General features: G+C 40.8%; 1 protein-coding gene across 1 annotated transcript in view; it reads left to right on the plus strand.

Annotated features, from left to right (window-relative positions):
- Positions 1–25,051, plus strand: part of GPC6 (glypican 6) — a 777,821-nt gene that overhangs the window by 228,602 nt on the left and 524,168 nt on the right. The window contains exon 2 of the mRNA XM_063336315.1: positions 14,921–15,079. Coding sequence (XP_063192385.1) covers positions 14,921–15,079 — 159 coding nt within the window. The remainder of the gene's footprint in view (positions 1–14,920; positions 15,080–25,051) is intronic.

The following is a 25,051-nucleotide window of genomic DNA, read 5'->3' on the forward strand; positions in this document are numbered from 1 at the left end:
CAGCATCTTCAAGGAGAATGCAGTGCTTATCAGATCCTGAATATAGTGTTCTTTCAATACATAACTAAAGAAAAAAATTGGTTATTGTTTTGGTTTTTTTTTCATAAAAGTCTGGGCTGCAACATATTCACAACAAGTTAACCAGAGGTCACTGTTATAAGCAGCCAGTCAAAAGCTGTGATCGTACTGGACAAATGTGCCAAAAAGGCATATTAATAAGGTAACTAATTCTCTAAAGAACTGATAGAACCTGTCTAGCTTATTACTGTATCCTTCTATATTTAAATGCTTTGATTAATTCTGTAAGAATGCACAGAAGCCTTTTATCTTTCAGTCAAAAATGTCCGTTCAACAATATGATTACATAAGAGAGGACTTCAGACACAGATAGCTTCCTTTCAGGCTGCTCTTTAATCATAAAGGTCAAACCTTTAACATTAAAACACTTGAAGGGCAAGAAACTCTGTTACATTCAGTTATTGATTTTGAAGACCCTGGCCCTTGCCAAGTATCACAGGCCACAGAGGGCACTGACAAAAGCACATTAATAAAAGGAGCTGAAAAACTGGTTGTCTTGTTTGTGTCTAAATCCAATAAAAAAAAAACAAAGAAAATAAACAAAGAAAAAGCAATAAATCAAAACCAACTAAAAAAAAAAAAAAAACCGCAACAAAAAAACCCCCACACAAAACAAAACCCCACTGTGGAGGACTAACAGTAGAGTCAGATCTGAAGCACTATTGGGAATATAGGAAATCTGAAATTTTTGCAGCTAAGCTACCATCCTCTTCTCTAAAAAGCTTTGCTTTTCCATTTGGCAGTGGTTATTATGGCTGGCTGATATTATGGAAACATAGCTTCTGTTAATTAGAGTGAGCTAAAAGTTTTCAGGTCAAACGCTGTTCTGTTAGAAAGTGTTGACTTAAAGAAATATCATGACGGGGGTTTGTCAGACTGCAGGACTGCCTGCACTCCCAAGCTTCCAGCATCAGCAGTGCAAGGCGCATCTGGCCTGTGTCCTCCTTCAAGCCAGGAGACCTCTTCAAGTCAAGGACAATGTCATGCCTGCTCTGCCAGGCTCCCCAAATCCAGAGCCCTCTGGTCTCTGAAAAATCTTGCTCTAATTGATTGTTAGAATCATAGAACTGTAGGATCATTTAGGTTGGAAGAGACCCTTAAGATCATCAAGTCCAACTGTTAACCTAGCACTGCAAATTCCACCACCAAACCATGTCCCCAAGCACCACATCTATACATCTTTTACTTACCTCGAGGGATGGCGACCCAACCACTTCCCTGGGCAGCCTGTTCCAATGCTTGACAACACTTTTGGTGAAGAAATTTTTCCCAATATCCAGTCTAAACCTCCTCTGGCACAACATGAGGCTCTTTCCTCTTGTCCTATCACTTGTTACTTGGAAAAGAAACTGACCCCCACCTCCCTACAACCTCCTTTCAGCTAGTTGTAGAGAGTGATAATATCTGCTTTGAGCCTCCTTTTCCCCAGACTAAACAACCCCAGTTCCTTGAGCCCCTCCTCATAAGACTTGTTCTCAAGACCCTTCACCAGCTTCATTGTCCTTCTTTGGACACGGTCCAGCGCCTCAATGTCCCTCCTGTAGTGAGGGGCCCAAAACTGAACATGGTATTTGGGGTGGGGCCTCACCAGTGCCAAGTACAGGGGGACATTCACTTCCCTAATCCTTCTGGCCCCACTATTTCTGGTAAAGGACACGATGCTGTTGGCTTTCTTGGCCACCTGGACACGCTGCTGGCTCATATTCAGCTGGCTGTTGACCAATACCCTCAGGTCCTTCCTGCCGGCCAGCTCTCCAGCCACTCTGCCCCAATCCTGTAGCGCTGCATGGGGTTGTTGTGACCCAAGTGCAGGACCCAGCACTTCACCCTGTTGAATCTCATATCATTGACCTCAGCCCATGGATCCAGCCTGTCCAGATCCCTCTGTAGAGCCTTCCTACCTTCAAGTAGTTAAACAAGCCCTCTGGTCAGAATCTTTGTATGAAAAAGGGCTAAGGAATGAGCTGAAGCATGGCCTAAAATAGTAAGATAGCACTCTGGCTCTTTTTGACTGGTTCAACTACTTTGCTCCCAGATTGATTGCGTACAGCGGGGATTTGCCCTAAGAAATGTGGGTGTGAACTCCTCTGACTGTATGGATCAATTGCTGGCCCCTTTTTGTCTAGGGGTATAGCTATAGCCTTTGGATGTACATGGAAGGGTACAGAAACCTGGGAACTTGACCTGAACCAGAAGTAAAGAGGATTTCTGTCTCCTATCATAGAAAATGTGGAAATTTCAGAGGTTTTCAAAACTGGCAAGCTCTGAGAAAGCCTTGGGACTGTAACAGGAAAGGAACCACATAGCCCAGACTCAGGAAGTGTTCAAGACTTCCCAACTTCTGCTGAAGTGTGACAGCACTGTTGTCTGAACTACTTTCAGTCCAAACACCTCCAGGCTTCAAGGCACACATGCCAGCTGCCTCCCTCTTCAGAAGGAAGCCTGTGAGTCCAGTTTGCCTGAAAGATGGGAGCACCTGGACACCCTAGCCTAGGCTCTAGGAGATCTGACAGCTGATCATTAAAACTGAGAATCTGATAGCAGCAATGAACAAAGGATTTCAAGAATGTCAGTCTGCATTGCTGAATCCTGAGATTCCTAGGGAAATATAGTTTATTGAAAATGTTTCAGAATTTCCTGATTATTCATCAAAAGTTTGTCTATCCATGGTGTTAATAATAGAATGTCTAGTCTTATGCTGTAGCTGACAATATCCACAGAGAAGCTTTAGATTCATATTGTTAATTAGAAGCCTTGCAATTCAGAATATTTTTATTCATACTTTAATGCATGGGGTTTTTTTTTCAGTTCGTTGAAGCTATATTTGTCACGAAAGTGAATCAAAACAGCCTAAAAATAGTCGAAGAAAGTCAATAGAAGAAATATTGCATAAGAGAACTTTCCATTGGCACATTCTCCATGGAAATCTGTACCTACACTTCCTCCTGTGTCAGCTAGTATCCCCTGTCACTGAAGGAGAATCATTTCTGCAGCGTGAATTTTGGTAGGAGCAGGAAGAAAAAGGTCTGAGTTCCCTAACTACGTAAGATTTACTGTGGGAAGTCACAGAATATTCCCTTTTGCACCTTTAGGAAAGAACTAAATGCTTATTTCAGTAGTTCTATGGCCTTCCACCAGAAGGAGATGCCACTGGCAATGAGCAACTTGCGGAAAAAAAGGCACCTCCCTTCTGTGGTATCTTCTCCCACCTGGCCCATCAGGAGGAGCAGCTGGGGAAGTTTTTCCCCTAGCCCCTGGGATTCAACTCTCTCTTGAGTCAATGCAGAATATGCACAACTGCAGAATATCTACAAGAGAACAAAGCAGTCATTTCCTGGTTACTACACAAGATAGAGAGCTAGGACTAATGAGCTATAAGGCTAAGCAATAGAATGATTGCCATCAATGATAAGACACCCAATAATTCTCTGGTGCCCACACAGTCATCAGTCAGGTTTGGAATGGGCTGATCTTCCTTATTGCTGGGTTGCCAACATCCATTTTTTCACTTTTTTTCATAGACTTTTATACCTTCCTGTGTTGGTAGTTTTTCACTTGAATCCTTTAACTCTGACAATTCTGTCAGTGATTTTGCTTCCAGCAACTTACTTGGCTTTAGCATGGACCTTCTCACACTGTAAGAGCAATGAGATCTTGTTGTGGTAAAATTACTGAACTGAAAATTGTTTCTCTTTTACCTCAAACCAGGACAGATCTGTAAAACCAGGATGCACAAACTTGCACCAAACTTGGCTTACAGATGTTGAAACTCCTTCACGGGGGTAACAGGACATTATTTTTTGCATGTCTCTGGGCTCTCTTGCATTGAGTGATTTATCTGTGTGTTTTACTTGTGGTCATATTCTTAGCACGCTTCTCAGGAAAAAAAGGAAGGGTTTTTTTTGCCCTAAAAGTCAAAGACACACAAACTTGGAGAAAGCGTTTTGCTTTTTGCATTATGACTTGTGTCACAGTAAGGTTGATACTTAGGAGCTGGTAGGGGCAGTTTGTTCTTTACAGTGGTTGGTTCCAAACAGAATTGAAAGGACAGATACCAGCGCTTCTGGCCGTGAAATTTCATGGGTAGACCTTCTGCCAGTATGATAACAGGACTATGAGGTCTTCATAAATTGTAGCCTCCCTTTTTGTACCCTCTTTTCCTTAAGTGACTAGGAAGGGCATTAGGCTGAAGAGTATCTCAATAAAGAGCTTATGGCAGAAGCACCAAAATCTTACCACTGATGTCCCCATTATAGCCTTGATGTAAAGCCGACACAATGTATAACGGGATTGTCTTAGTGCACTGTTCCTACAACTGGCATTGCAAGACAGCATGCCATTATCAATTGGAAGATGGGAAGGTAGATTCCTCTGTTTAATGGTAGCATGAAAAGGTTTCCTTGGACTGACTGAAGCCATGTGAATAAGAGAAGAGCACCATGATTAAGGACTTCTAAACAGTTGTTGCTAAGTTTAGTATTTTAGAAACATGGATTTTATACGTAAGAATACAGTGATTGCAAGCAAGGGATCTGCACAGCTTTTAAGTGTGTTTGACAGTGCAATCAAATGGCACGATTATATCTCATGCAGTTTTAACTTTTGCTGCATGTATATTAGTAATGGTGTAACTATCTTAAGGGCTTGTTTTGGCAGTATAGCATATCCAGTTAGCCCCAGGCAACTAGCTCCGCTCCATCCTATTGTGATTGTACTTCTGTGGGTACATGAACTAAGTGGTGTAAACCTGTCCCTGATGTATCGTGTGTTGCAATCACATGTTTGGATTTCAGTGTTATGTGACAAATGTTGATGAAAATCTTTATAAATGCATGAATGTGTGCAATCTCATCCTGTCATTTTAATAATAAAATTGTTCTGAGAGCAGCTGCAGTACAAAACCTTCTTGCACTGTGTTTTATGGTCATGGTAAAGGGATGTGCTGTCTGCATTCTGCTTCTCACTCTAATGCTATGTAAGATATTTCTGTTATTATAGTAGGGGACATAATAAATGGCAAAAATCAGTTGTGGGGGAGAAGTAGTTGGCTGCCGTTCCCAGGTGGAAGCATGCTTTGAAATCAGAAAATTGCAGCTATGTAGCCAGCGAGATGATGAAATTGTACAGTGCTGAATCACAGCCTTACCATTTGCTTTCCACAAGGCACTGAGCACAGCGCCAGTAGTACACCCCCCAAGAGGTAACTAAAGTTCCTTCTCACAAACTGTGCTATCAAAAACCGATTGTCTGACTGTGTATGCTTGGAAAATGAAATGAACCTTAGTGTTGGAGTAGCAGCACTGCTTCTAGTAGTTTAGTTAGGAAGACTCTAGGGACTTCAGCTCTTTCTTTAGCATGTGTGTAGTCCTAGTCTGAACAGGTTTGCCTTGGCCTCCGCTTCTGTAACTTATTATTGAGGTCTTCCCAAGGACAACAGGGTCGGGGCTCCTTGTAAATGAATGTTCCCTGTGGGACCCATAATGAAGAGACTGTTAACTAATTATGAGTCTGTTTGGAAGGCATTCATTTTTTAATTGACCTCAAAGCACTCAACGAACAAAAGGAATCTGAGAAAAGATGATTTGGGTACAAGGCAAACAAATGAGTCATTTTCTTTCATGAGGTAGTTGCACAGGTTTATTGGAGTCCACTGGACATACAAGTTCTTCAAGTTCAATATTCCGTTGATTGAAATTTGGAGAGTTGTGTCTAATGACATAGATGTATGTTACAGACAGCTTTCCCCCCTTTCCTTCAGCTGCTGTTTTCTGTGCAAATATTGCTCCCGCCACCACTTGTCAGGCCAATATTACAGTGGAATTCATTTAAAACGTAATCTGTTTCCTTTTAGTTTGAGTAGGAAAGTTCAATTCTGAGACTTGAATGTCAGGTGCAGTTTTACAGAGGCTGCTTGCAGGGTCGTTATACCCCACAGAGAAGATAATTACAAAGTCAGAAGGAGCCTTAGGACTTTTTGGTTAGCGAACAGATTTTGTCCAACACAATGATATTTTAATTTTCACTATGTGAGTATTGGCTGAAATTATGAAACTCACATTTCTAATCTAGTTTTAACTGCTAAATAAGTCAATGATAAATAAGTTAATACTGCTATTTGGGGTTTGTCTTGGTTTCAGCTGGGACAGGGTTATTTTTTTTGTCTAGTGGTTGTTGTGTTTCAGGTCTGGTATGAAAAGAATGTCAATAATACATATTGTTTTAGTTGTTGCCAGGCAATGTTGACAGTTTTCAAGGACTTTTTTTTCAGCTTCCCATCAAAGCTGAGACGAAACCTAGACAGAACAATGGAATGGCCAATGGAATATTCTGCACCATAGATGTCATGCTCAGTATATAAATGGGTGTTGGCCAGGGGGTGGGTACTCGCAATCACTGCTCATGACAGTGCCAATTCACCAGGTGGTGAGAGTTACTTGTGTCATTATTATTATTGTTGTTATTATTATTATTATTTTCCTTTTCTGATATTGTTCTATTAAACTGTCTTTATCTCAGCCCATGAGGTTTTTTTTTTTTCCTTTCCTCTCCTTTTCTGCCTCTTCTCCCTACCATTTTGGGGGGAAGGAGAAGGGGTGAGCAAGCAGCTGTGTGGTCTTAGCTGCTGGCTGGGGTTAAACCACACAACAGGGTTTTTTTTTAAGTTAAAGATGATTGTGAGGCAAATGCTTCTACAGCACTGTTTTCTCTTTGGATATATGAGTGACAGAAGGGTGTAAGTGTATTGTAGGAGAACAGTTTTCTATAATAGAAAATTAATAATGTGATCATGAAGAGTTCTCCCGTTCTCCTGATTTCACCAATAGAGCGCTTGAATTGAAAACTTCAAAAAGCAGATGTTCAGAAATACCAGTACCAATACAGAAAAATGATCCAAATCTCAAAATAGTAGGGAAGGGTTAAAGCTGAATGAGGTTTTTGTTTTAACTATATTCACGATATTTTTAAAATAATCTAAAATATAGAAAATTAGGTGGGAAATGTTAATTTAGAAGCAAAGCTCCACCTCTTCCAGTCCTTTAAAATTCTGAGAGGTAGGAAGCTCTGAAATGCCTAATTGCAGAACCATAGAACCGCCCAGGTTGGAAGGGACCCGACCCCAACAGATCATCTGGTCCAAGGCATAGTGGCAAAGGGAGCCTAAATGAGATTATCTAGCACCCTGTCCAATCGCATCTTGAAAACCTCCAGTGATGGAGGAACTACATCCCTGTGGGGGTTGTTCCAGTGATTGATTGTTCTCACTGTAAAAAATCTCTTTCTTGTGGTGAGATGAAACCTCTCCTGGTACAACTTCTAGTTGATGCCCCTTGTCTTCTTCACGTGGCTCCTTGTGAAGAGAGAGCCTTTGTCCTCTTTGTAGCTACTCTTTAAGTACTGGAATGCTGTGATGAGGTGCCCCTGAGCCTTCTCTTCTCCAGGGAGAAAAGACCTAACTCCTTCAGTCTTTCTCGATAGGGTACGTTCTCCAGCCCTTTGATCATCTTCATAGCCCTCCTTTGGATCCTCTCCAGTCTGTCTGCATCTTTCTTGAATTGTGGGGACTAGAATGGGATACAGTGCTCCAAGTGCAGCATGACAAGCACTAAGTGGGATGATCATGTCTCTGTCTCTGCTAGTAATGCCCCTGCTGATGCAGCCCAGTATCTGATTTGCCCTTGCTGCTCCTGCGGTGCACTACTGATTCGTGTTCAGCTTATTGTCCACCAGGAGCCCAAGTGCTTTTCAGCAAGGCTGCTCCCCAGGCACACAGATCCTAACCTGTACTGGGCTGTTTGGTTATTCCATCCCAGGTGCAGGACTTTGTTCTCGACTTTGTTAAACTGCATACTGTTATTAAACTACACTGCCTTCTCCACAAGTGGCTGAATATGAGCAGGTTTCAAGCAGGTATTTCTAATTTTAAAGAATATGGTTAAAGGCAAAGCCCAATCACATTAATCTAACCTGCAGGCTGAAGAATGCAGAGCTATCTTCTTTTCCTTTAGGCTCTGTTGATTAATACAGGGCGACCAAGTTTGAAAGCACACCTTGGATTTGCCCCTTTTATTTATTAATATTTATTCATTGCTTGATTTATGAAGCAGTGCGGTGACTGTACGTTCCTATTCTCACCAGTCATACAGTTAGTCCTACCATTCTGTCAACAGAACAATATCAGGTTTTTTTAATTTATGATTAGGATAGAAACTATAAAATATTGACTGCCTCAGAAAGAAATGTTTCTGAAATTGTTAAACTTGCAGCATGACTCATAAAAAATTCTGGCTATGTAAAATATTTTATGTGATCATGCTCCCAGTTCTAACAATGTGACCAATGCTGGCATCAGGCGTTCAGGAAATCTGACGGTGAAATTGTTAAGGGTAATGTTATATTCCATAGGATTTATTGCTCCTTCAGATTGTATCTTCTGCAAGTAGTTACAATGCTCAAATCAGTTCTGGCACTTTGATACACTGTAGAAGCATTTGTTCAGCTTGAGAGTTGCGAGTTGCAAATTTTTAAGGAATCTTGTGAGGTTTGTAGCATGTTATGGGGACACCAAACTGCAATATATCTGAATATAAAACAAGTGCCTTATAAATTATTTTATCACACTTCAAAGCAACATGCTAGCAGGATTGCCAAATTTAACTGCAAAACTTGCCAATTTGGATCATGTGAAGGCAGGTGTGAGATTACAGCTGTAATAGAACTGAAACTGAATACTGGTAGCTGAATTTGTAGTAGGCAATTGATTTGATTTATATAACATGAGCCACATGAGGAGAGATATGTAGGTCAGCATCTTCAGCTGGAAATGGTGGTTAGAAGAGTTGTGGTAGGTCTCTGGGAACTGCTGAGTTAATACTCACTGGCAAAATGCTGGTGCAGCATAACTACATTCTGTCAAACTTGTCTGGGGAGACACCATTTACAACAAGGAAAAACTAGTCAGTTATATCCAATGCTACTTGTGCCGTAAAAATCTTTGCTAAAATTAGCATAAGAACGTAGACCATATGGAGTTTCCCAGGGCAAGAATTGGTACATTAGCTGCGAACACATTTTCAGCCTGCAAAATACTGAAGGTGTGTAAATACACAAATCGGTGATTAAACTCCTTTTAGAGTAACAGAACAATATATTACAAAAAGCAAATGGTAAATGATCCTGTTCAGGGAAATAGAGGAAACACAATCAAATATAGCCTGCAGGGTTATTTCCAAGCAGTCTGTTATATCACAGATTTGCACAAAAGAAAAAAAAAAAAAAAAAGACCAAAATAAAGTACACACCCCTTAATAATAATAATAATAATAATAATAATAATAATAATAATAATAATAATGATAATGATAATAATTTAAAAAAAAAGCCTCTACTTTTGCTTTAAGAAAGTCGTATCTGCTTTATTTGTCCAGGAGTGAACTAACGACCTGGCAATTCTAACATGAGTTGGAAGTTTAATAAGAACAAACACAAAATGGTAATTGCTGCTTTTAAAACAGGAAATTAAGATTAAGCGTACAGAAATGACTGTTTGTCAGAGAGTTTCCATTCAGCATTCCCGGGAAAGGGTACAAGTGTTTGTCCAAGTTGTGAGCCTTTGGAGACTGCAGCCAGTCATGGCCATTACAAACATGCTAGGGCTTATGAGCCACAATTTCTAAAGACTTCATCTTTGCAAACTGTACTTGAACCTTTTAGGCCTACAAACACTGCATTAGACTGGAGCAATGGAAAATGCTTTTACTTTATCTATAATCTGACCTGAGCCTCCAGTGCAGGAAAGAGGAGGAGGAAAAAAATCTTGACGCACAATATGACGAATAGCACAATATTTACATTATTATTTCTTTCTACCAAAAGGCAGGGGAAGAGAGAAGAATGAGAAATGTTGTTTTTAAAAAGCTGATTATAGTTTAGCAAAGTTTTTGTGATGAAGGTGGGTGGTTAGTATAGATGATTGAGGAAGATACATCGTTAGGAGAGGAAAGCAATGAGGTAGTGTAGAAGTTGTGAGCATTTCTGATAAAGGTAACTTTCATATTTCAGCAAAGAGCCTCATGAATGAATGAAGATCCAGTGCATTAAAAAGAAGAAACTTAATGAAAATACATGTATAAGAAATAAGTGCAGTAGGAATGTGAAAGAGTTTGTAGCAGCCGAGGTGGGAAGTTGTTTCTGTAGCAAAGAGAAAATAAGACCATAAATAGATAAGTGAAAGAAAAACTAATATTGCTACAAAAATGACTGCTATACTGAGTTCAATATGCTTTAATTTTTCAAAATACTCAGTATAACATAATGTCTTAAAAATATAAACCTGTGGCTGTTACTCACTAAGCACAGTGCCTTGATTGGCATGAAATGGTCAAGTTTTCAATTCGTAGCGATGTAAGGAGGGGGGTTAGCAAAACCTCCACCTTGGACTTCCGGAGGGCAGACTTTGACTTGTTCAGGACACTGGTTGAGACAGTCCCATGGGAGATAGTCCTGAAGGGCAAAGGGGTCCAGGAAGGCTGGATGCTCTTCAAGAAGGAAATCTTAAAGGCCCAGGAGCAGGCTGTCCCCAAGTGTCACAAGTCTAAAGGGCGGGGAAAATGGCCAGTCTGGATGAATAAGGAACTTCTGATGGGATTTAGGAATAAAAGGAGGGTTTACCACCTTTGGAAGAAGGGACAGGCAACTCAGGAGGAGTACAGAGATCTCGTTAGGTTATACAGAGAGAAAATTAGGAAGGCAAAAGCCCAGCTGGAGCTCAACTTGGCCACTAACATTAAAGACAACAAAAAAAGTTTTTATAAATACATCAACAAAAAGAGAGCCAGGGGGAATCTCCATCCCTTACTGGATGCTGGGGGGAAAGTTGCAACCAAGGACGAGGAGAAGGCTGCGATACTTAATGCCTTCTTTGCCTCCGTCTTCAATAGTCAGACCAGCTATCCCCAGGGTGCTCAGCCTCCTGAGCTGGAAGATAAGGATGGAGAGCAGAACAACCGACTCGTAATCCAGGAGGAAGTAGTCAATGATCTGCTTCTGCACCTAGACAAACATAAGTCTATGGGGCCGGATGGGATTCACCCAAGAGTACTCAGGGAGCTGGCGGGAGAGCTCACCAAGCCTCTCTCCATCACTTATCAACAATCCTGGTCAACAGGGCAGGTACCAGATGACTGGAGGGTGGCTAATGTGGCGTCCATCTAAAGAACAGTCGGAAGGAGGATCCGGGGAACTACAGGCCTGTCAGCCTGACCTCGGTACCAGGAAAGATCATGGAGAGGATCATCTTGAGTGAGCTCTCACAGCAAGTGCAGGGCGGCCAAGGGATCAGGGCCAGCCAGCATGGGATTAGGAAAGGGAGGTCCTGCTTAACCAACCTGATCTCTTTCTGTGACCATGTGACCCACCCTCTGGATGCGGGGAAGGCTGTGGACGTTGTCTATCTGGACTTTGGTAAGGCCTTTGACACTGTCCCCCACAGCATTCTCCTGGAGAAGCTGGCAAATCATGGCATAGACAAGTGTACTCTTCGCTGGGTTAAAAACTGGCTGGATGGCCGTGCCCAGAGAGTTGTGATTAATGGGGTGAAATCCTCTTGGCAGCCGGTCACCAGTGGTGTCCCTCAGGGCTCAGTTTTGGGGCCAGTTTTCTTTAATATCTTTATCAATGATCTGGATGAGGGGATTGAGTGCACCCTCAGTAAGTTTGCAGCTGACACCAAACTAGGTGGGACAGTTGATCTGATTGAGGGTAGGAAGGCTCTACAGAGGGACCTGGACAGGCTGAATCGATGGGCCAAGGCCAACTGTGTGAGGTTTAATAAGGCCAAGTGCCGGGTCCTGCATTTTGGTCACAACAACCCCAAGCAACGCTACAGGCTTGGGGAAGAGTGGCTGGAAAGCTGCCCAGCAGAAAAGGACCTGGGGGTGCTGGTGGATGGCCAGCTTACCATGAGCCAGCAGTGTGCCCAGGTGGCCAAGAAGGCCAACAGCATTCTGGCTTGTATCAGGAATAGCGTGGCCAGCAGGAATAGGGAAGTGATCGTGCCTCTGTACTCGGCACTGGTGAGGCCTCACCTCAAGTACTGTGTTCAGTCTGGGCCCCTCTGTGCAAGAGGGACATTGAAGTGCTGGAGCGTGCCCAGAGGAGAGCTACCAGGCTGGTGAGGGGTCTGGAGACCAGGTCATATGAGGAGAGGCTGAGGGAGCTGGGCATGTTTAGCTTGGAGAAGAGGAGGCTGAGGGGAGACCTCATTGCCCTCTACAACTACCTGAAAGGAGGTTGCAGAGAGGTGGGTGTTGGCCTCTTCTCCCAGGTGAATAATGACAGGACCAGAGGAAAGGGTCTGAAGTTGTGGCAGGGGAGGTTTAGGTTAGATATTAGGAAGAACTACTTTACTGAAAGAGTGGTCAGGCACTGGAACAGGCTGCCCAGGGAGGTGGTTGAGTCACCATCCCTAGAGGTGTTTAAGAAACGTCTAGACGTGGCACTTCAGGGCATGCTCTATGTAGGGGGTTTTTTTGTGTGTGTATGGTTGGACTCGATGATCTCAAAGGCCCTTTCCAACCATGAAGATTCTGTGATTCTATGATTCTATTAGTTCAGTTGATAGTCTGGCAATTACAAAAAAAAGAGCCAGATAGAAGAGAAAAAAAACCAAACTTGAAATTAACAGAGGAAGGAAAACTGAATTTTATAAAAATTCTCGACTGCAATAGGACATTATCATTATTGAAAGCATAAAATACCACTGTAGCTGAAACTGGGACAGTAGCTCTACCCAGTGCTTTCCAATGAGCAAAACCCTGTGGGGTTTATTGAGGAAGGGGGTTACAAACTTTACGGACAGGGTATGGTTTTTTAATTTAATCAAGCACACAGCACTGCTTCTTATAACAGAATATGTCAGCTTTCCTTGTCTTTCTGACATCTAATAAAAACTCAGAACATTACTGTTACTAAAATAGTGTTTGCTGTGTTTTATTATGATACCTCCGCAGTCACGTTACCTGTTGAATAGTTTCAGTTTAATGTGACAGCGATGTAGAGGGTAAGGCAACAATTATTTTGCTGCTATCATTTATGTTTGACAGCAGCCGGCTCACCAGTCCCTGTATGTGTTGTTTATGGCTTAGATGCGCAATTTTGAGAATGGAGAGGAATTAATTTATTGTGTTGGGAGGGTGTAGTAGACACAGGAAACAATCCTTGCAATATTTTGATGGTCATGGGGCATGTCCTTTTCCAGGTTTATACAGTGTTTTATATCATGGTGGTTTTGGACATGACTGGGACTTGTAGGTAGTACTGCCTAAAAGTAACTGATAATAATGAAATGATCTTTCCTGGAGATGTATAGCTGTGAGCTTTTAGAAAGTCTTGAGACTGCTAAAAGAAATCTCACGGCATTATAGTTCACATATTATGAACTCTTGCAGAAATAACAAATTAAGATGAAGGTGACGGGTCAGGGTTGAAATTTCAAATTAAAAGACTTCATTCAAAAACTGAAACAAAAAATAGAATAAGAGGAGGGCAAACTGAGGACAATGCTTATTCTAAGCATGTGCAAACCTCTTTTTGATGCTGTTTTCAAAATGATGTAGCAGCTAAATATATTATGCCCCTGGGAAGCATAAACCTTAGGGCCTGATTCTCCTCACTACATAATAAGAATGGTGAAAAGTAGCCTTAAAGTAGGTATAAATTGCATTTAAATCTTCTTTACGGCTCAGCAGTGGTAGAAAAGAGCCTCGGTATAAATGAGAATCAGGTCCCCAGTATTTATTTAACCCTTGGGCTTTGTATATCATTTTATTTGCACCTTTAAGAGATTTGCAGAGGGATTTTTAATCAGGATTCGGTGTACAGAAAGCTAACTGTTTTCATTGCCTTACAAGTAACTTCAATCACAGAGGCAGATCATTCTTTTTATTTCTCAAGAGGGGATGGTAGAATTTCCTGCCTTAGTACAAACTGAGCTAAATGTTTCTGACACTCATAGTACAGTGTCAATTGGAAATTCACATTTCATGTAATAACAGCCCATTTTAATTTCATGAGCTAAAGAATTGGTTTCCACTTGCAAATTGTACCGAAGAAAGCAATATTGTCAGAAGAACTGGCACAGTGCTTCAAGAGATAAATCTATTGAATTAAATAAGAGGCTTTCATTACCTTTTACATTGCATTTCCATATAACACAAGCATTAATTAAACTCTTCATTGCCTTCTCCTACTCAGCAGAGCACTTGCTCGGTCTGACAAGAAATGCTGCCCAAGAAAACATTGGGCACCCAAACACAGTCATTAAAATGCACTTACTCAAGCAGAAGGGAAGGAAGAGTAGAAGGGGAGAACGTTTTGGCGCATTTGGGCAAGTGGGACCTATCTACAGAAATACATAATTTGTGTATTTTGGGTTTTGACAGCAAGACAGCTCTGATAACTTGTAACAGGTCATCTCACTGGGTATTTGTCCAGGCATTTTGAAGACAAACAGAAAGCAAGCAATTGTCTTTGAATTTTTAAGTGTACGTCTGCTTATGAGGAAGGCTCCTTCAGCATGAGGAAACACTTTTGGTGTGAGACAGTTCCATTTTTTGAAGTATCAAAACAACTCTGCAAAGTGTGTCTCCCCTCCTGTGTGAGGAATGCCCAGCTATGGCAAACTTGCTGATACAGATTCGAAGTCTTCACAATCAAGTAGTCAATCCTTAAAGAGCCCTTTGGGCAACCCACCTTCCTGAACTGAAAAGACATCACGTATATTTGATTCTGACACATTTCTCTCTGTGTTCGTATATTTCTAATTCCTTTTTTCTTGTGATTCCAGGGGAACATTTGAGAATCTGCCCTCAGGAATATACATGTTGCACCTCAGAAATGGAGGACAAGTTAAGCCAACAAAGCAAACTGGAGTTTGAAAACTTAGTGGAGGAGACAAGTCACTTTGTACGCACAACTTTTGTATCCCGGCACAAGAAGTTTGACGGTAGGCTGGATATAATTTACTTATTTTCAAGGTTATGGGATTTAAAAGTCAGTAATCCATAATAAATTCCAATGTTCTTTTCTTTACAATTAGATACCACATTTGCAGTTGTCAGTTTGGCTAAGATAAGGGTTAACTTACAGCTGGTATGCTTATCAGCCTTGTGAGTATTGCCTTTAATTACAATGACATCAAGAATCCGACTGTTAAGCGCCTGCAGGCTTGGCTAATGTTGAAAAAAGAGATTAGATATGCACAGAGAGGTTTATAATTTTTGTCCCCTAGTTTCAAATGCAAAATTTAGGTTTGCAATTATGTTCACTGTTGCAAGATGAACTGTGTATCTCCCATGATTTTTGTTATTGCAAAGCAGGTTTTTTTGTAGTCTGCCTTCTTGTAGCCTTATAGCTGTAGTTTTTTCCTGTATGATTTTCTTGTGATGTACAGAGTCTCTTAGAGAGCTTCTGCCTTGCAAACACTAAGTCTTCAGTTGCATTTGAGAGAGATTGTCATGCAAGCCACTTAAGCAGTATTGAACACATCTTTTATACCTAGAAAGAATTGACAAGGACAGTTTGGGGTTTTTATTTGTTTCTAATCAGTACTCCAATCTCTTCTGGTCCTCAGCCTTTGAAAGATCTTTGTAAGATCAAGGGTTCATTGTCACAATTTGCTAAATGCTTGTCTTTAATAATGAACGTTAAGCAGTTTTTATGCTTGTGTCTGTATTTAGGAGTCACACTGTATTGAGCTTTTCTCATAAACTGCAGATTAGCAAAGAGTAAAAGAGCTTCAGATTATTCAGGCATGGCTTTATCTAAATGCAAAATCTGTATTTGTGTTGAAAGTGTCCCCCTGAGTATTTCTGCATGTGTGTAAGGTGAAAAGGGTCTGGCATGAAGAGGTGTAAATCGGCATTGCAAAGAGGATTGCAGAGCCTCATCTTTGCATGTAGGTAGAAAGCCTGCAAACAGGTGCAGTAAAGCTGCCTGACCCCAGGTAACAGGGCACAATTCACACGTGTAGGAGAATGGTGAAAAGGTTATCCCTGACTTTGGAAGCTTACTTCGAAACTCTGAGGTTGCATTCGGAAAAAAGTGAAGATGTCTCTTAACGCCTTAGGGTAATTCTGTATCATTTTCTTTATCCAATTAAAGATTTTTTTTTTTTCTAATATTGATTCTTGCAATATGACAAAGAAGGGAAGATGATGTTAAGGGATATGGTGTAAGGGAGAACTTTGTAGAGTGGGGTTGATGGTTGGACTCGATGATCCCAGGGGTCTTTTCCAACCTAAAAGATTCTATGATTCTATGATTCTATGAATTATAAAAGGAAGGTAATGGGAGATGTATAATATGAAGAGGAACTGAAGAAAAGTCCCCAGCAGAAGATCAGATGCTGATATAATTTATAAAGTGTTAGTCCTTGGAAGCACTGCGCTGTGGCTGACTGTGTAGCGCTCTGCATTGTGATGGCTTCCCTTTTTAATGTGAATTTGGAACCTCTGTGTAGTGGACTTGAAAGACCTAAAAAAAAAAAATCCAGAAGTTGTGTGCAGTATTGCAAGATGAGTATGCAAGCAGAAATTTCAAAACATTTCAAACCATCTATGGCACGTACAGGTTTTTTCTCTTTTTCTAGAAGGACACCAGGATGATCACTGGTGTTCTGCGAGCAGCGCAGTTGACTGAAAACACTGGGCTCATTGACCACAGAGCTCAGGTGGCACCTTACTAATTCTTTGGCAACTTGAGGCCTTTTTATATTGCGAAGAACTTCAGCACATTATGGCTTTTTCAGCAACCTGAAATTCTGCATCTTAATATTGATGGTAAGGGATATAGCTGAAAGTTACTGACCTGTTGCAAATGCTGCATTCTGGCATTCTTATGGATCTGCTCTGCAGGATGTTGGATTAAATGACTAAGTGGTTTCTTCTGGCTTATCATTGAGGTTTTAAAGGGAATTTGCAATGTGAAGTCCTGTCAAAGAGTGTTGTATGCTTTCAGTATTTTAATGCTATTCTAAAACTATTCAAAAGTTGTTAGCTTATATGGAAAAAACTGCTTAGTCTTTCTAGAAGGGCAAATAAACTAATGGAAAAATATATTCACCTAGTAGGCTGTCTTTCAGTATAAAACCAGCCAGATTTGTTGTCATTTAAAATGGGATGATGTTTTTCGGTATAAAGCAAGTATTGGATTGTTAGATTGTTAGTTTTAACTCTTTCAGAATAATCTTTTTGTTTTGTTTTGTTTTAATTTGGTACTTCGGTTGCACGAGGGAGTTCTGATACATGATTCTGCCATTTGATGCTAGTACAACACAAATAACAAAACAAATACAGCCAATTGTGATGATTTTATGGAAGCTGTGTGCAGGACCTGCGTTTATCAAGAGCAGCATATCTAAGCAATAACAGAATGTATGAACACTTAAGTAATGTTGAGATAGAGAGTATACAAGCATTGCTCCCCTGAGGAGTTAATTTAAACTAGTGTTGCTGCCAACCTCTTTGTTTGTGCAGACATTTATGTAATTTTGCAAACTCTTGAAAAGGGCATGGAAGGTCTTGTAGATTTTTGCGATATTTTTTCTGCCGTACCAGGCATGTCTTAGGGTAATGCGACATTAGACTTTCTAGGGGTATGTGAACTCTTTGTTGAATTATGATCTGACCTTTATATGCCTTGCCATTCTTATCTTATTTGCTCTCTGTCCCACAACCGTACACTTAAGCATAGATGGAATGATTTTATGAGTTCCATTTTGGGAGGTAATTTGAGGCCTGTTTTCCTTTACAGGATTTTGCCCCAGATTCCTATTCATGATGTAATCTACAAGGAAACTCAATCTGCTGTAATTTAAAAATTGTTTCTTTAGCCTCTGGTAAGACACACATTCTTACACAGAATCACAGACTCAGAGTATGGCTGAGAAGTGAAAGCACCTCTGGAGACGGCCTAGTCATCCCCCCTGTTCAAAGCAGGGTCAGCTACTGCAGGTTGCCCAGGAGCATATGCAGCCACAATTTAAATGTCTCCATGAGTGGAGACCACAGCCTCTTTGGGCAACTTGTGCCAGTGTTTGACCATCCTCACAGTAAAAAAGTGTTTTCTTGTGTTTAGGTGGAATTTCCTGGTCTTTTTTTTTAATTTGTGCCCATTGCTTCTTGTCCTGCCACTGGGCTCTATTGTGAAGAGCCTGGCTCCATATTTAGTCTCCCCAGCAGATATTTATACACATCATCGAGATCCCCCTGAGCCTTCTCTTCTCCGGGTTGAACAGTCCCAGCTCTCTCAGCTTCTGCTCACATGAGAGATGGTCCAGTCATTTTACATCATTTTACTGCCCTTTGCTGGACTTGCACTGGTATGTCCCTCTCTCTCTTGTACTGGGAAGCCCAGACCTGAACCCAGCACTCCAAATGTGGCCTTACCAATGCTGAGCTGAGAGGAAGGGGAGCTGAGAGGAAGGTTCACCTCCCTCAGGCTACTGGCAGTGTTCCTACATCATTTCTATGTCAATTTTATATTTCATTTTACCTGAAGTGCAGTACTTTCCAAATCTCTACAAGAACTAATTTCTGTAATAACTGTAAGCAGGAGAAGCCAAATATGAAATTCATAACAGAGAACTTTAGAAATTATTAAACATATTGGAACCAGCTGTGATCAGAGGAAAAGATGCCTTTCTTTTAACTGGCAATCAGTTCTTGCATCCTAAAGCCCTGTACAACCTTACTTATTTCTTGTTCATTCGTCCTCCACATTTTTAAGGGTCTGTCACTGTGTTGGGACTTTTAACTTCTCCATTCTTCTAGATTCACTGTTTCCTAAGTGTTTTAATCCTCATAATATGTTAGTTCAAAGATGTCTCAGAACCAGAGGTCTGACAGTAGCATTTTTTCATTTTGTTTCCGTATTCTAGACAATCACTGTGAATTAGCACGAGTCACTACACAACATAATACCAGCTGCCAGTTATTTCTTGGCTGAGCCTTATGTGCAGATGTTTACATCTGTATTGCCCCCATCTGTATATTTGCCATTGCATTGCCATGCTGGCCGGTCATTTTTAAAAATCAGTGTCTGGAATTTCACTAATGGGTGCGTGAGAATCCAGAGAATCTTCTCTTGAGAATCTTGCCTAAGAAAGCAAGCCTTAAAATGAGAAAAAATCCTTTGAAACAGTAGGTTCACAATGTTCCTAGCAAAGAATGCAATACCTGTTTCAGCAATGGGACTCACAAACCCTTCCAAAATCTAGGAAAAGGAATAAAAACCCCTTCCGGCAGACAGGAAAAACACAGGAAGTGAAGAGTTCCAGCAGATACAGATTCTTCTTTTAGTTCAAGGCTTTAGGTAGGACTAATCCAAATAAGCAGATGTGTAGTGATCAGCTGTTTCCTGTTCCTAGCAATGGACAAGCTATCATACTTTAATACTTGGGCCCCCACTGTATACCTCAAAGCAGCTTGAAATATATTATGCTCAGAGTGTAGCTGTTATAGTATCATCTTATTATCACCGATTCCCTTGCATAGTGGCATTGCTGAGCAGCTGTTTCACAGACAAGCCAATTTCTTTTAAGTATCGCTCCATCAGCAGCCGAAACCAGCCCTACCGGAAAGTTTTGTCATGAATGTTAATGAAGAGACAAGTAGCTGTTCCGTGACGTTTTCTCACTAATCCTGTGAATAACTATAGGAAAATTATATCAAATAATTTTAATTTAAGCTAAATAGGTCTGAACCTAACAAAAGGGACACTGTCTCCTCATTCTCATTAAAAAAGTACAGTAGTAGTCTTGGTAATGGTGTTGAAAATGAAAGCATGTCTAAGAATAGCTGTTATGAACTCGAATGGATATGGATAGCCTTCAGCAGAATGTGTGAGGCATGATGCCGTTTAAGGAAAATAACCTGAGTAGCGTAAGAACCAATCTGCAGCTGCATTAATCTATCTTACAGGGTCATCATTCCCCATGCTCCTTTTTTTCCAGTCTAGGAGAACAGTGATCCATACCCATTAGTGCTGCTTATATTTCTTACAGTCATTACCAGCAGTAGCAGCGTAAATTACAGGGCAGGGAAGAAAGTTTCAAAGATAATCCCCCGAAACAATACCTTCAAGAATAGCTAGCATCACAGACACCCTGTGTTCCCTTTTCTTTTCTCGCACAATTTATGAAAGAACTTGGAGAAAAATAGTGGGTTTGAATCGTTCCTTGATATTAGAGCTGACAAAAATGTGTTTTGTGAAGCTGCTTTCCAGCAAAGTAAGAAGTCTTCAATGAGATGCACTCGTGTAGCCAGGTATATCTCATTAAACTTGGCAAAAAAATCACCATGGAAAGTGAAATAAGGGAGATGCTGGAAGTCAGAATGCACTGAGATTCAGTTGCATGGCCAGTGCAAGTCTTCTGCCCTCTGCTTTCCCCTCCTCCCACCCTTGCTGCCCAGCCTGATAGCCCAGCTGGAGCCCACAGCTCGTACCTGGAGCTGCACTGACCTCTGTGGACTTCTGCAGAAGAGGGGGAGTGCAACAGCAGAGGAGCCCATTTGCACACTGGTGCTGTCATGTGCAGCAGGTGAAGGATGGACTTTCAGCAGGATGTTTTTTTGTGTGCTTTGCTTACTTTGAATGTGAAAGGGCACGGTTTTCACAGCAAGATTTTTGTTCTGTTTCTTTGGTTTTCAGAAGCAGGGAATCAGAAAGGTCTGCCTTTTCCACAGAGCTGTTTGGGAGGCAGGAGGCTTCTAAGGAGTGTGAGAAAGTCAAACAGATACAGCATAATCTGTGTACCTTATGCAACTACTCATATTATTCTAGTGCTGCCATGTCTGTGACAGAACATAGGTTCCACTATAGGAAAGCTATGGTAACAGATATTTTGGGTTTTAGTTCTGGGCAAGGTGGTGGTGGTTTGTTTTGTTTTCTTTGTTTGTGTTACAAGATTTCAGTGTCACTTTGCAATGTGTTTCCCATCAAATGCAAAATCCGTTGCTGGACAGGTGGATTTTTAAAACTCCACAACTGTTCGGCTGTAACAGCGCTAGCAGGACCACAGTTTCCATATAATTCATCTACTGTTTTAACACACTACGTAACTTCTGCACTTGCCAAAATACAGGCCTTAGAGCAGTTAGAAGCCTTAAAAAGAGGTAACATCTGCTGGCTTGTAGTATGTAACTGCTTGCAAGCCTTCATTGGACATCTGGTGCGAGTTTCTAAACTTTACAGAGTTTATTGACAAAAGATTCCTTACCTTACATTTGACAGGAAACATTAATTTGAAGACAAAATATTCTATACCTGCTCCACGTCCTATCAGAACTGATAATAGCCTAAGAGGAATCTCTACTGCCTACAAACTATTTCAGGGTCTAATCCCGTAAAATTTGCACTGAGATTACTGCTTATCATTGTTTCTCATATTATTTAAAAATTTTTTTGTAAATTACATTAGATAAAAAATAAATTATTTTTTAAAAAAAAATAACCAAAAGAGGAGAAGCAGCAAGCCTACAAGCTTGGAAAGGAAGAGTTGGACCAGTAGTAAGAACAGTTTCCAGCAGAGGTGCAAATTCCTGTAACCTAGTCAAGTCCCACGCTGAAAGGCACCGCTGCGGGAACTGGTGTCTTCTGCACGCTCCCTGCAGCTGGAAGTGCACTTTGTACATTTGGATGGCTTGCTCTCTCTGCCCTTCCGCAGCTTCATTCTCTAAGTGCAGCTGGTCAGTGGAGCATGTAAACTTCTAACCAGCTGCATCAGGTTTATGGAGCTGCAAAGCAAAGGAGAAACTGCTACCGTGTGCTGGAACAGGTGGACATGACCCACTCTCAAATGAATCTCGTTGGAAAGCATGTTGTCCAGGTATAGCCAAATCCAAACAGGCTTTGAGGAAAGGCAGGGATCCAGTGTTTTTCCTCTTAAACAGAAAGCAGAATTTGCCTTGCTGAACTACGTGAAAGGGGGTTGTAAAGACGTGGAGGTCGGTCTCTTCTCCCAAGTGATGAACGATAGGGCAAGAGGAAACGGCCTCAGGTTGTGCTAGGGGAGGTTTAGACTGGGTATTAGGAAAAATTTTTACACTGAAAGGGTTATTAAGCATTGGAACAGGCTGCCCAGGGAAGCGGTTGGGCCACCATCCCTGAAGGTATTTAAAAGATGGGTAGACACAGTGCTTAGAGATATGGTTTAGTGATGGTTTTTGTCAGAGTTAGGTTGATGGCTGGACTCAATGATCTGAAAGGTCGCTTCCAACCTAGGTGATTCTATGAATTCTATGATTCTATGATGAGATTTCCACGGTGTAGGGCACTCCTGTATGTTCCCTTGGTAGCTGATAGGGAATGATAAGTTCAAGTCATGCTAGTCTAAAGTTTATACCTCAAATAGGTCAGGAAAAATGTCTCCCTGAAGTCCTTATTTCTCTATATTGATTAGAGAGGGTGTTTAGTTCAGACATAGATGCCTATACTGTGGACTTACTTAAACATTAGTTCAGATAAATTCCACCCCAAGGAAGGGAATAAAGGAGTGAAACATCTAAAATACGCTTGATGGCATCTTTGTGCTTTATTTGCCTCCTTTGCAAAAGTTATCCTTTGTTTTTTTCTGTAGCATTTTGTTGGGAAAAAGACATTAAAAATATTAAGGCAAGTAAGCACTGTGATGCTTAGTTATTGTCTTATGCTGGTTGAAAAAAACGCTGTCCTGTTGAATTCAAATGACATTTAATCTTCACTGAAGCTCTGAATAGTCCTTTTAATATTTTATGATGAAAATTGTTTTCTGAATGTAAGTGTCCAAGCCTTAAAAATACTAACCCATAAGTAAAATTACTGATTTACAAATACTAAAAATCCTGTGATTGCAGATGCTTATATGCATATGGACAAGAATAGGATTAATAAGGACTCAGTCTCAAGTCCATAACATTGATGAAAGATGTCAGTCTTCTGACGATCAGCTTTCAGAGGCTCTGTTACCCAAACCTGATTCTTACTGTGAAGGCAAGTGCTCACCTGACACAGAGCAAGGACAAAACCATGCTGTAAGAATCAACAATAGGGACTGTATTTAAAACCAAGCTACAAAACAAGGATATTCATACACAATGTCAGCACCCTGGGAACTGTAGGCTTATCATTTCTCATTTGTTGTCCTCGACCCTCATTAAATGCAGAAATACTATTTTTTAGATTAATCTCTCGGCTGCAATACACAGGCATTGTTGTCTTTTTTGCTGCCCTTCTTTTCTTAGTTCTTTTGCCTGTGTGTCCGAACAACTGGCAAATTAAAAGCAAACTTAAAATAGTATATCATGAAAAGGATCCTGGAATATTTGAAAAATTATTTAGTGGATCTCTACTTACCTAAAAGAGTTTTTAGTTTCCTTTTTCCCTTTACCTCTGCTCTGTGGTTTATCATAAAAATATGGAAATTACTCTTCTGGGATGAATGTCACAGGAATGTCTCTCTTAGCAGTAGGATCTTTTAGGGAGAGAAGGGAACTATATGCCTACGTGCCATAAGAAAACTTTTAGAGATAGTTTAAAAATAGGCATATTAAGGTCAACTTGCGCTATACTTCGTGGTAATTATGAACATTGCATATATAAATCAGAGCTACTTGATCTTCAGGGAGAAGATAGGAAAGATGTGGCACATGGGTATTGCTTCTGAAGTCGTCCCCGCTTGCTATACATTAGCTCTCATTCTACACCCGTAGCTGAGAGGTAAAAATAAAGACACGCTGCCCACGCTCCCATAGTGCAATCTAGCTGCTTGTCTGTGTAGGTGTTGGGAGAAAGGAGTAGCAACTGGTGTCTGTGTGGGCAGCCCCACTCGATGCTGGTGAGGGATGACAAATGCTGTGCGGGCACGCTGGTTAGAGTAACACCACGCTTGCAACCCAACTGTTGTTAGATGTGACACCGCTGTGACTAGTGCAGTTGCTGCTGGCCAAACTGCTACAGACGAAATAAAAGCAGACCCGCAAGCTGTAAGCCCTACTAGATTATGCGTATTGCAGGGTTTCTTGGTTGTTGGTACTGTGCATGAACATTCAGGTATCGTTTCTGAAATCTTGGGCTCAATAGATAGAGGCACCTATATAATTGAAATGTTCCACTTTTCCTAAATATATTGGAACACTAAATTTCACTGATTCTCCATAAATGTTTTGATGGATTCTTTTTCTGCATATTACTGATACAGTTTCCACTCTTTCACTTCTTGGGATATTTACATAAATTGGGATCTTTATTTTCAACTTGCCCATCTTTTCCAAGTTAAACTGAAATGGTTTTGCTTAATGTGTTTACTGTATATGCATCACATACTCACTTTACTCTAGGGTACGTATAGATTAATTTATGAGTTTTATCAGAAATATACTCCCATCTTCTTCTAGTTGTAACCTGAGTGCTTTATGCATTTAGGATGATTTATCACTGAAATGTCAGCTGAATATTTCAGCAATGTGCAGGTCCGTTGCCTATCATTAGCAGCAGTGATATTGTAAGGGCAATGCATAAAGCAGGAGATTAGCTGAGAAAAGGAGAGAGAGGTAAGACCAAAAATACTGTGCCATCAGCTATCTCTTATATGACAATGATCATGTAAAGAACAGCATATGTCTTACAAGAGCGATCTTAGGTGGGTAACTTGGTGCACCTTTTGTGGAAGCTACTTTCACATAAGCGGAGAGACAGATGGTGGACACCATTGCTACTTGAAGTGTGCTTTGAAGGTATACCGACAATTTTAATAAAATTAGCAACAAACCTTAAGGCCTGAAACGTATCTTCCTTAATATACATCAGGTTATTAATTTAACATCCTTTGGTGACATTTTTTACTGTGAATTGATACTTTTTTTGCGGTGTCATGGGAACACCTAGAAGCCATTTGCTATTTCTGAGTTAGAAAATTAATCAACACACAGCTAAAAGGCTG

Source organism: Chroicocephalus ridibundus, chromosome 1 (genome assembly GCF_963924245.1).
Source record: "Chroicocephalus ridibundus chromosome 1, bChrRid1.1, whole genome shotgun sequence".
NCBI lineage: Eukaryota > Metazoa > Chordata > Aves > Charadriiformes > Laridae > Chroicocephalus > Chroicocephalus ridibundus.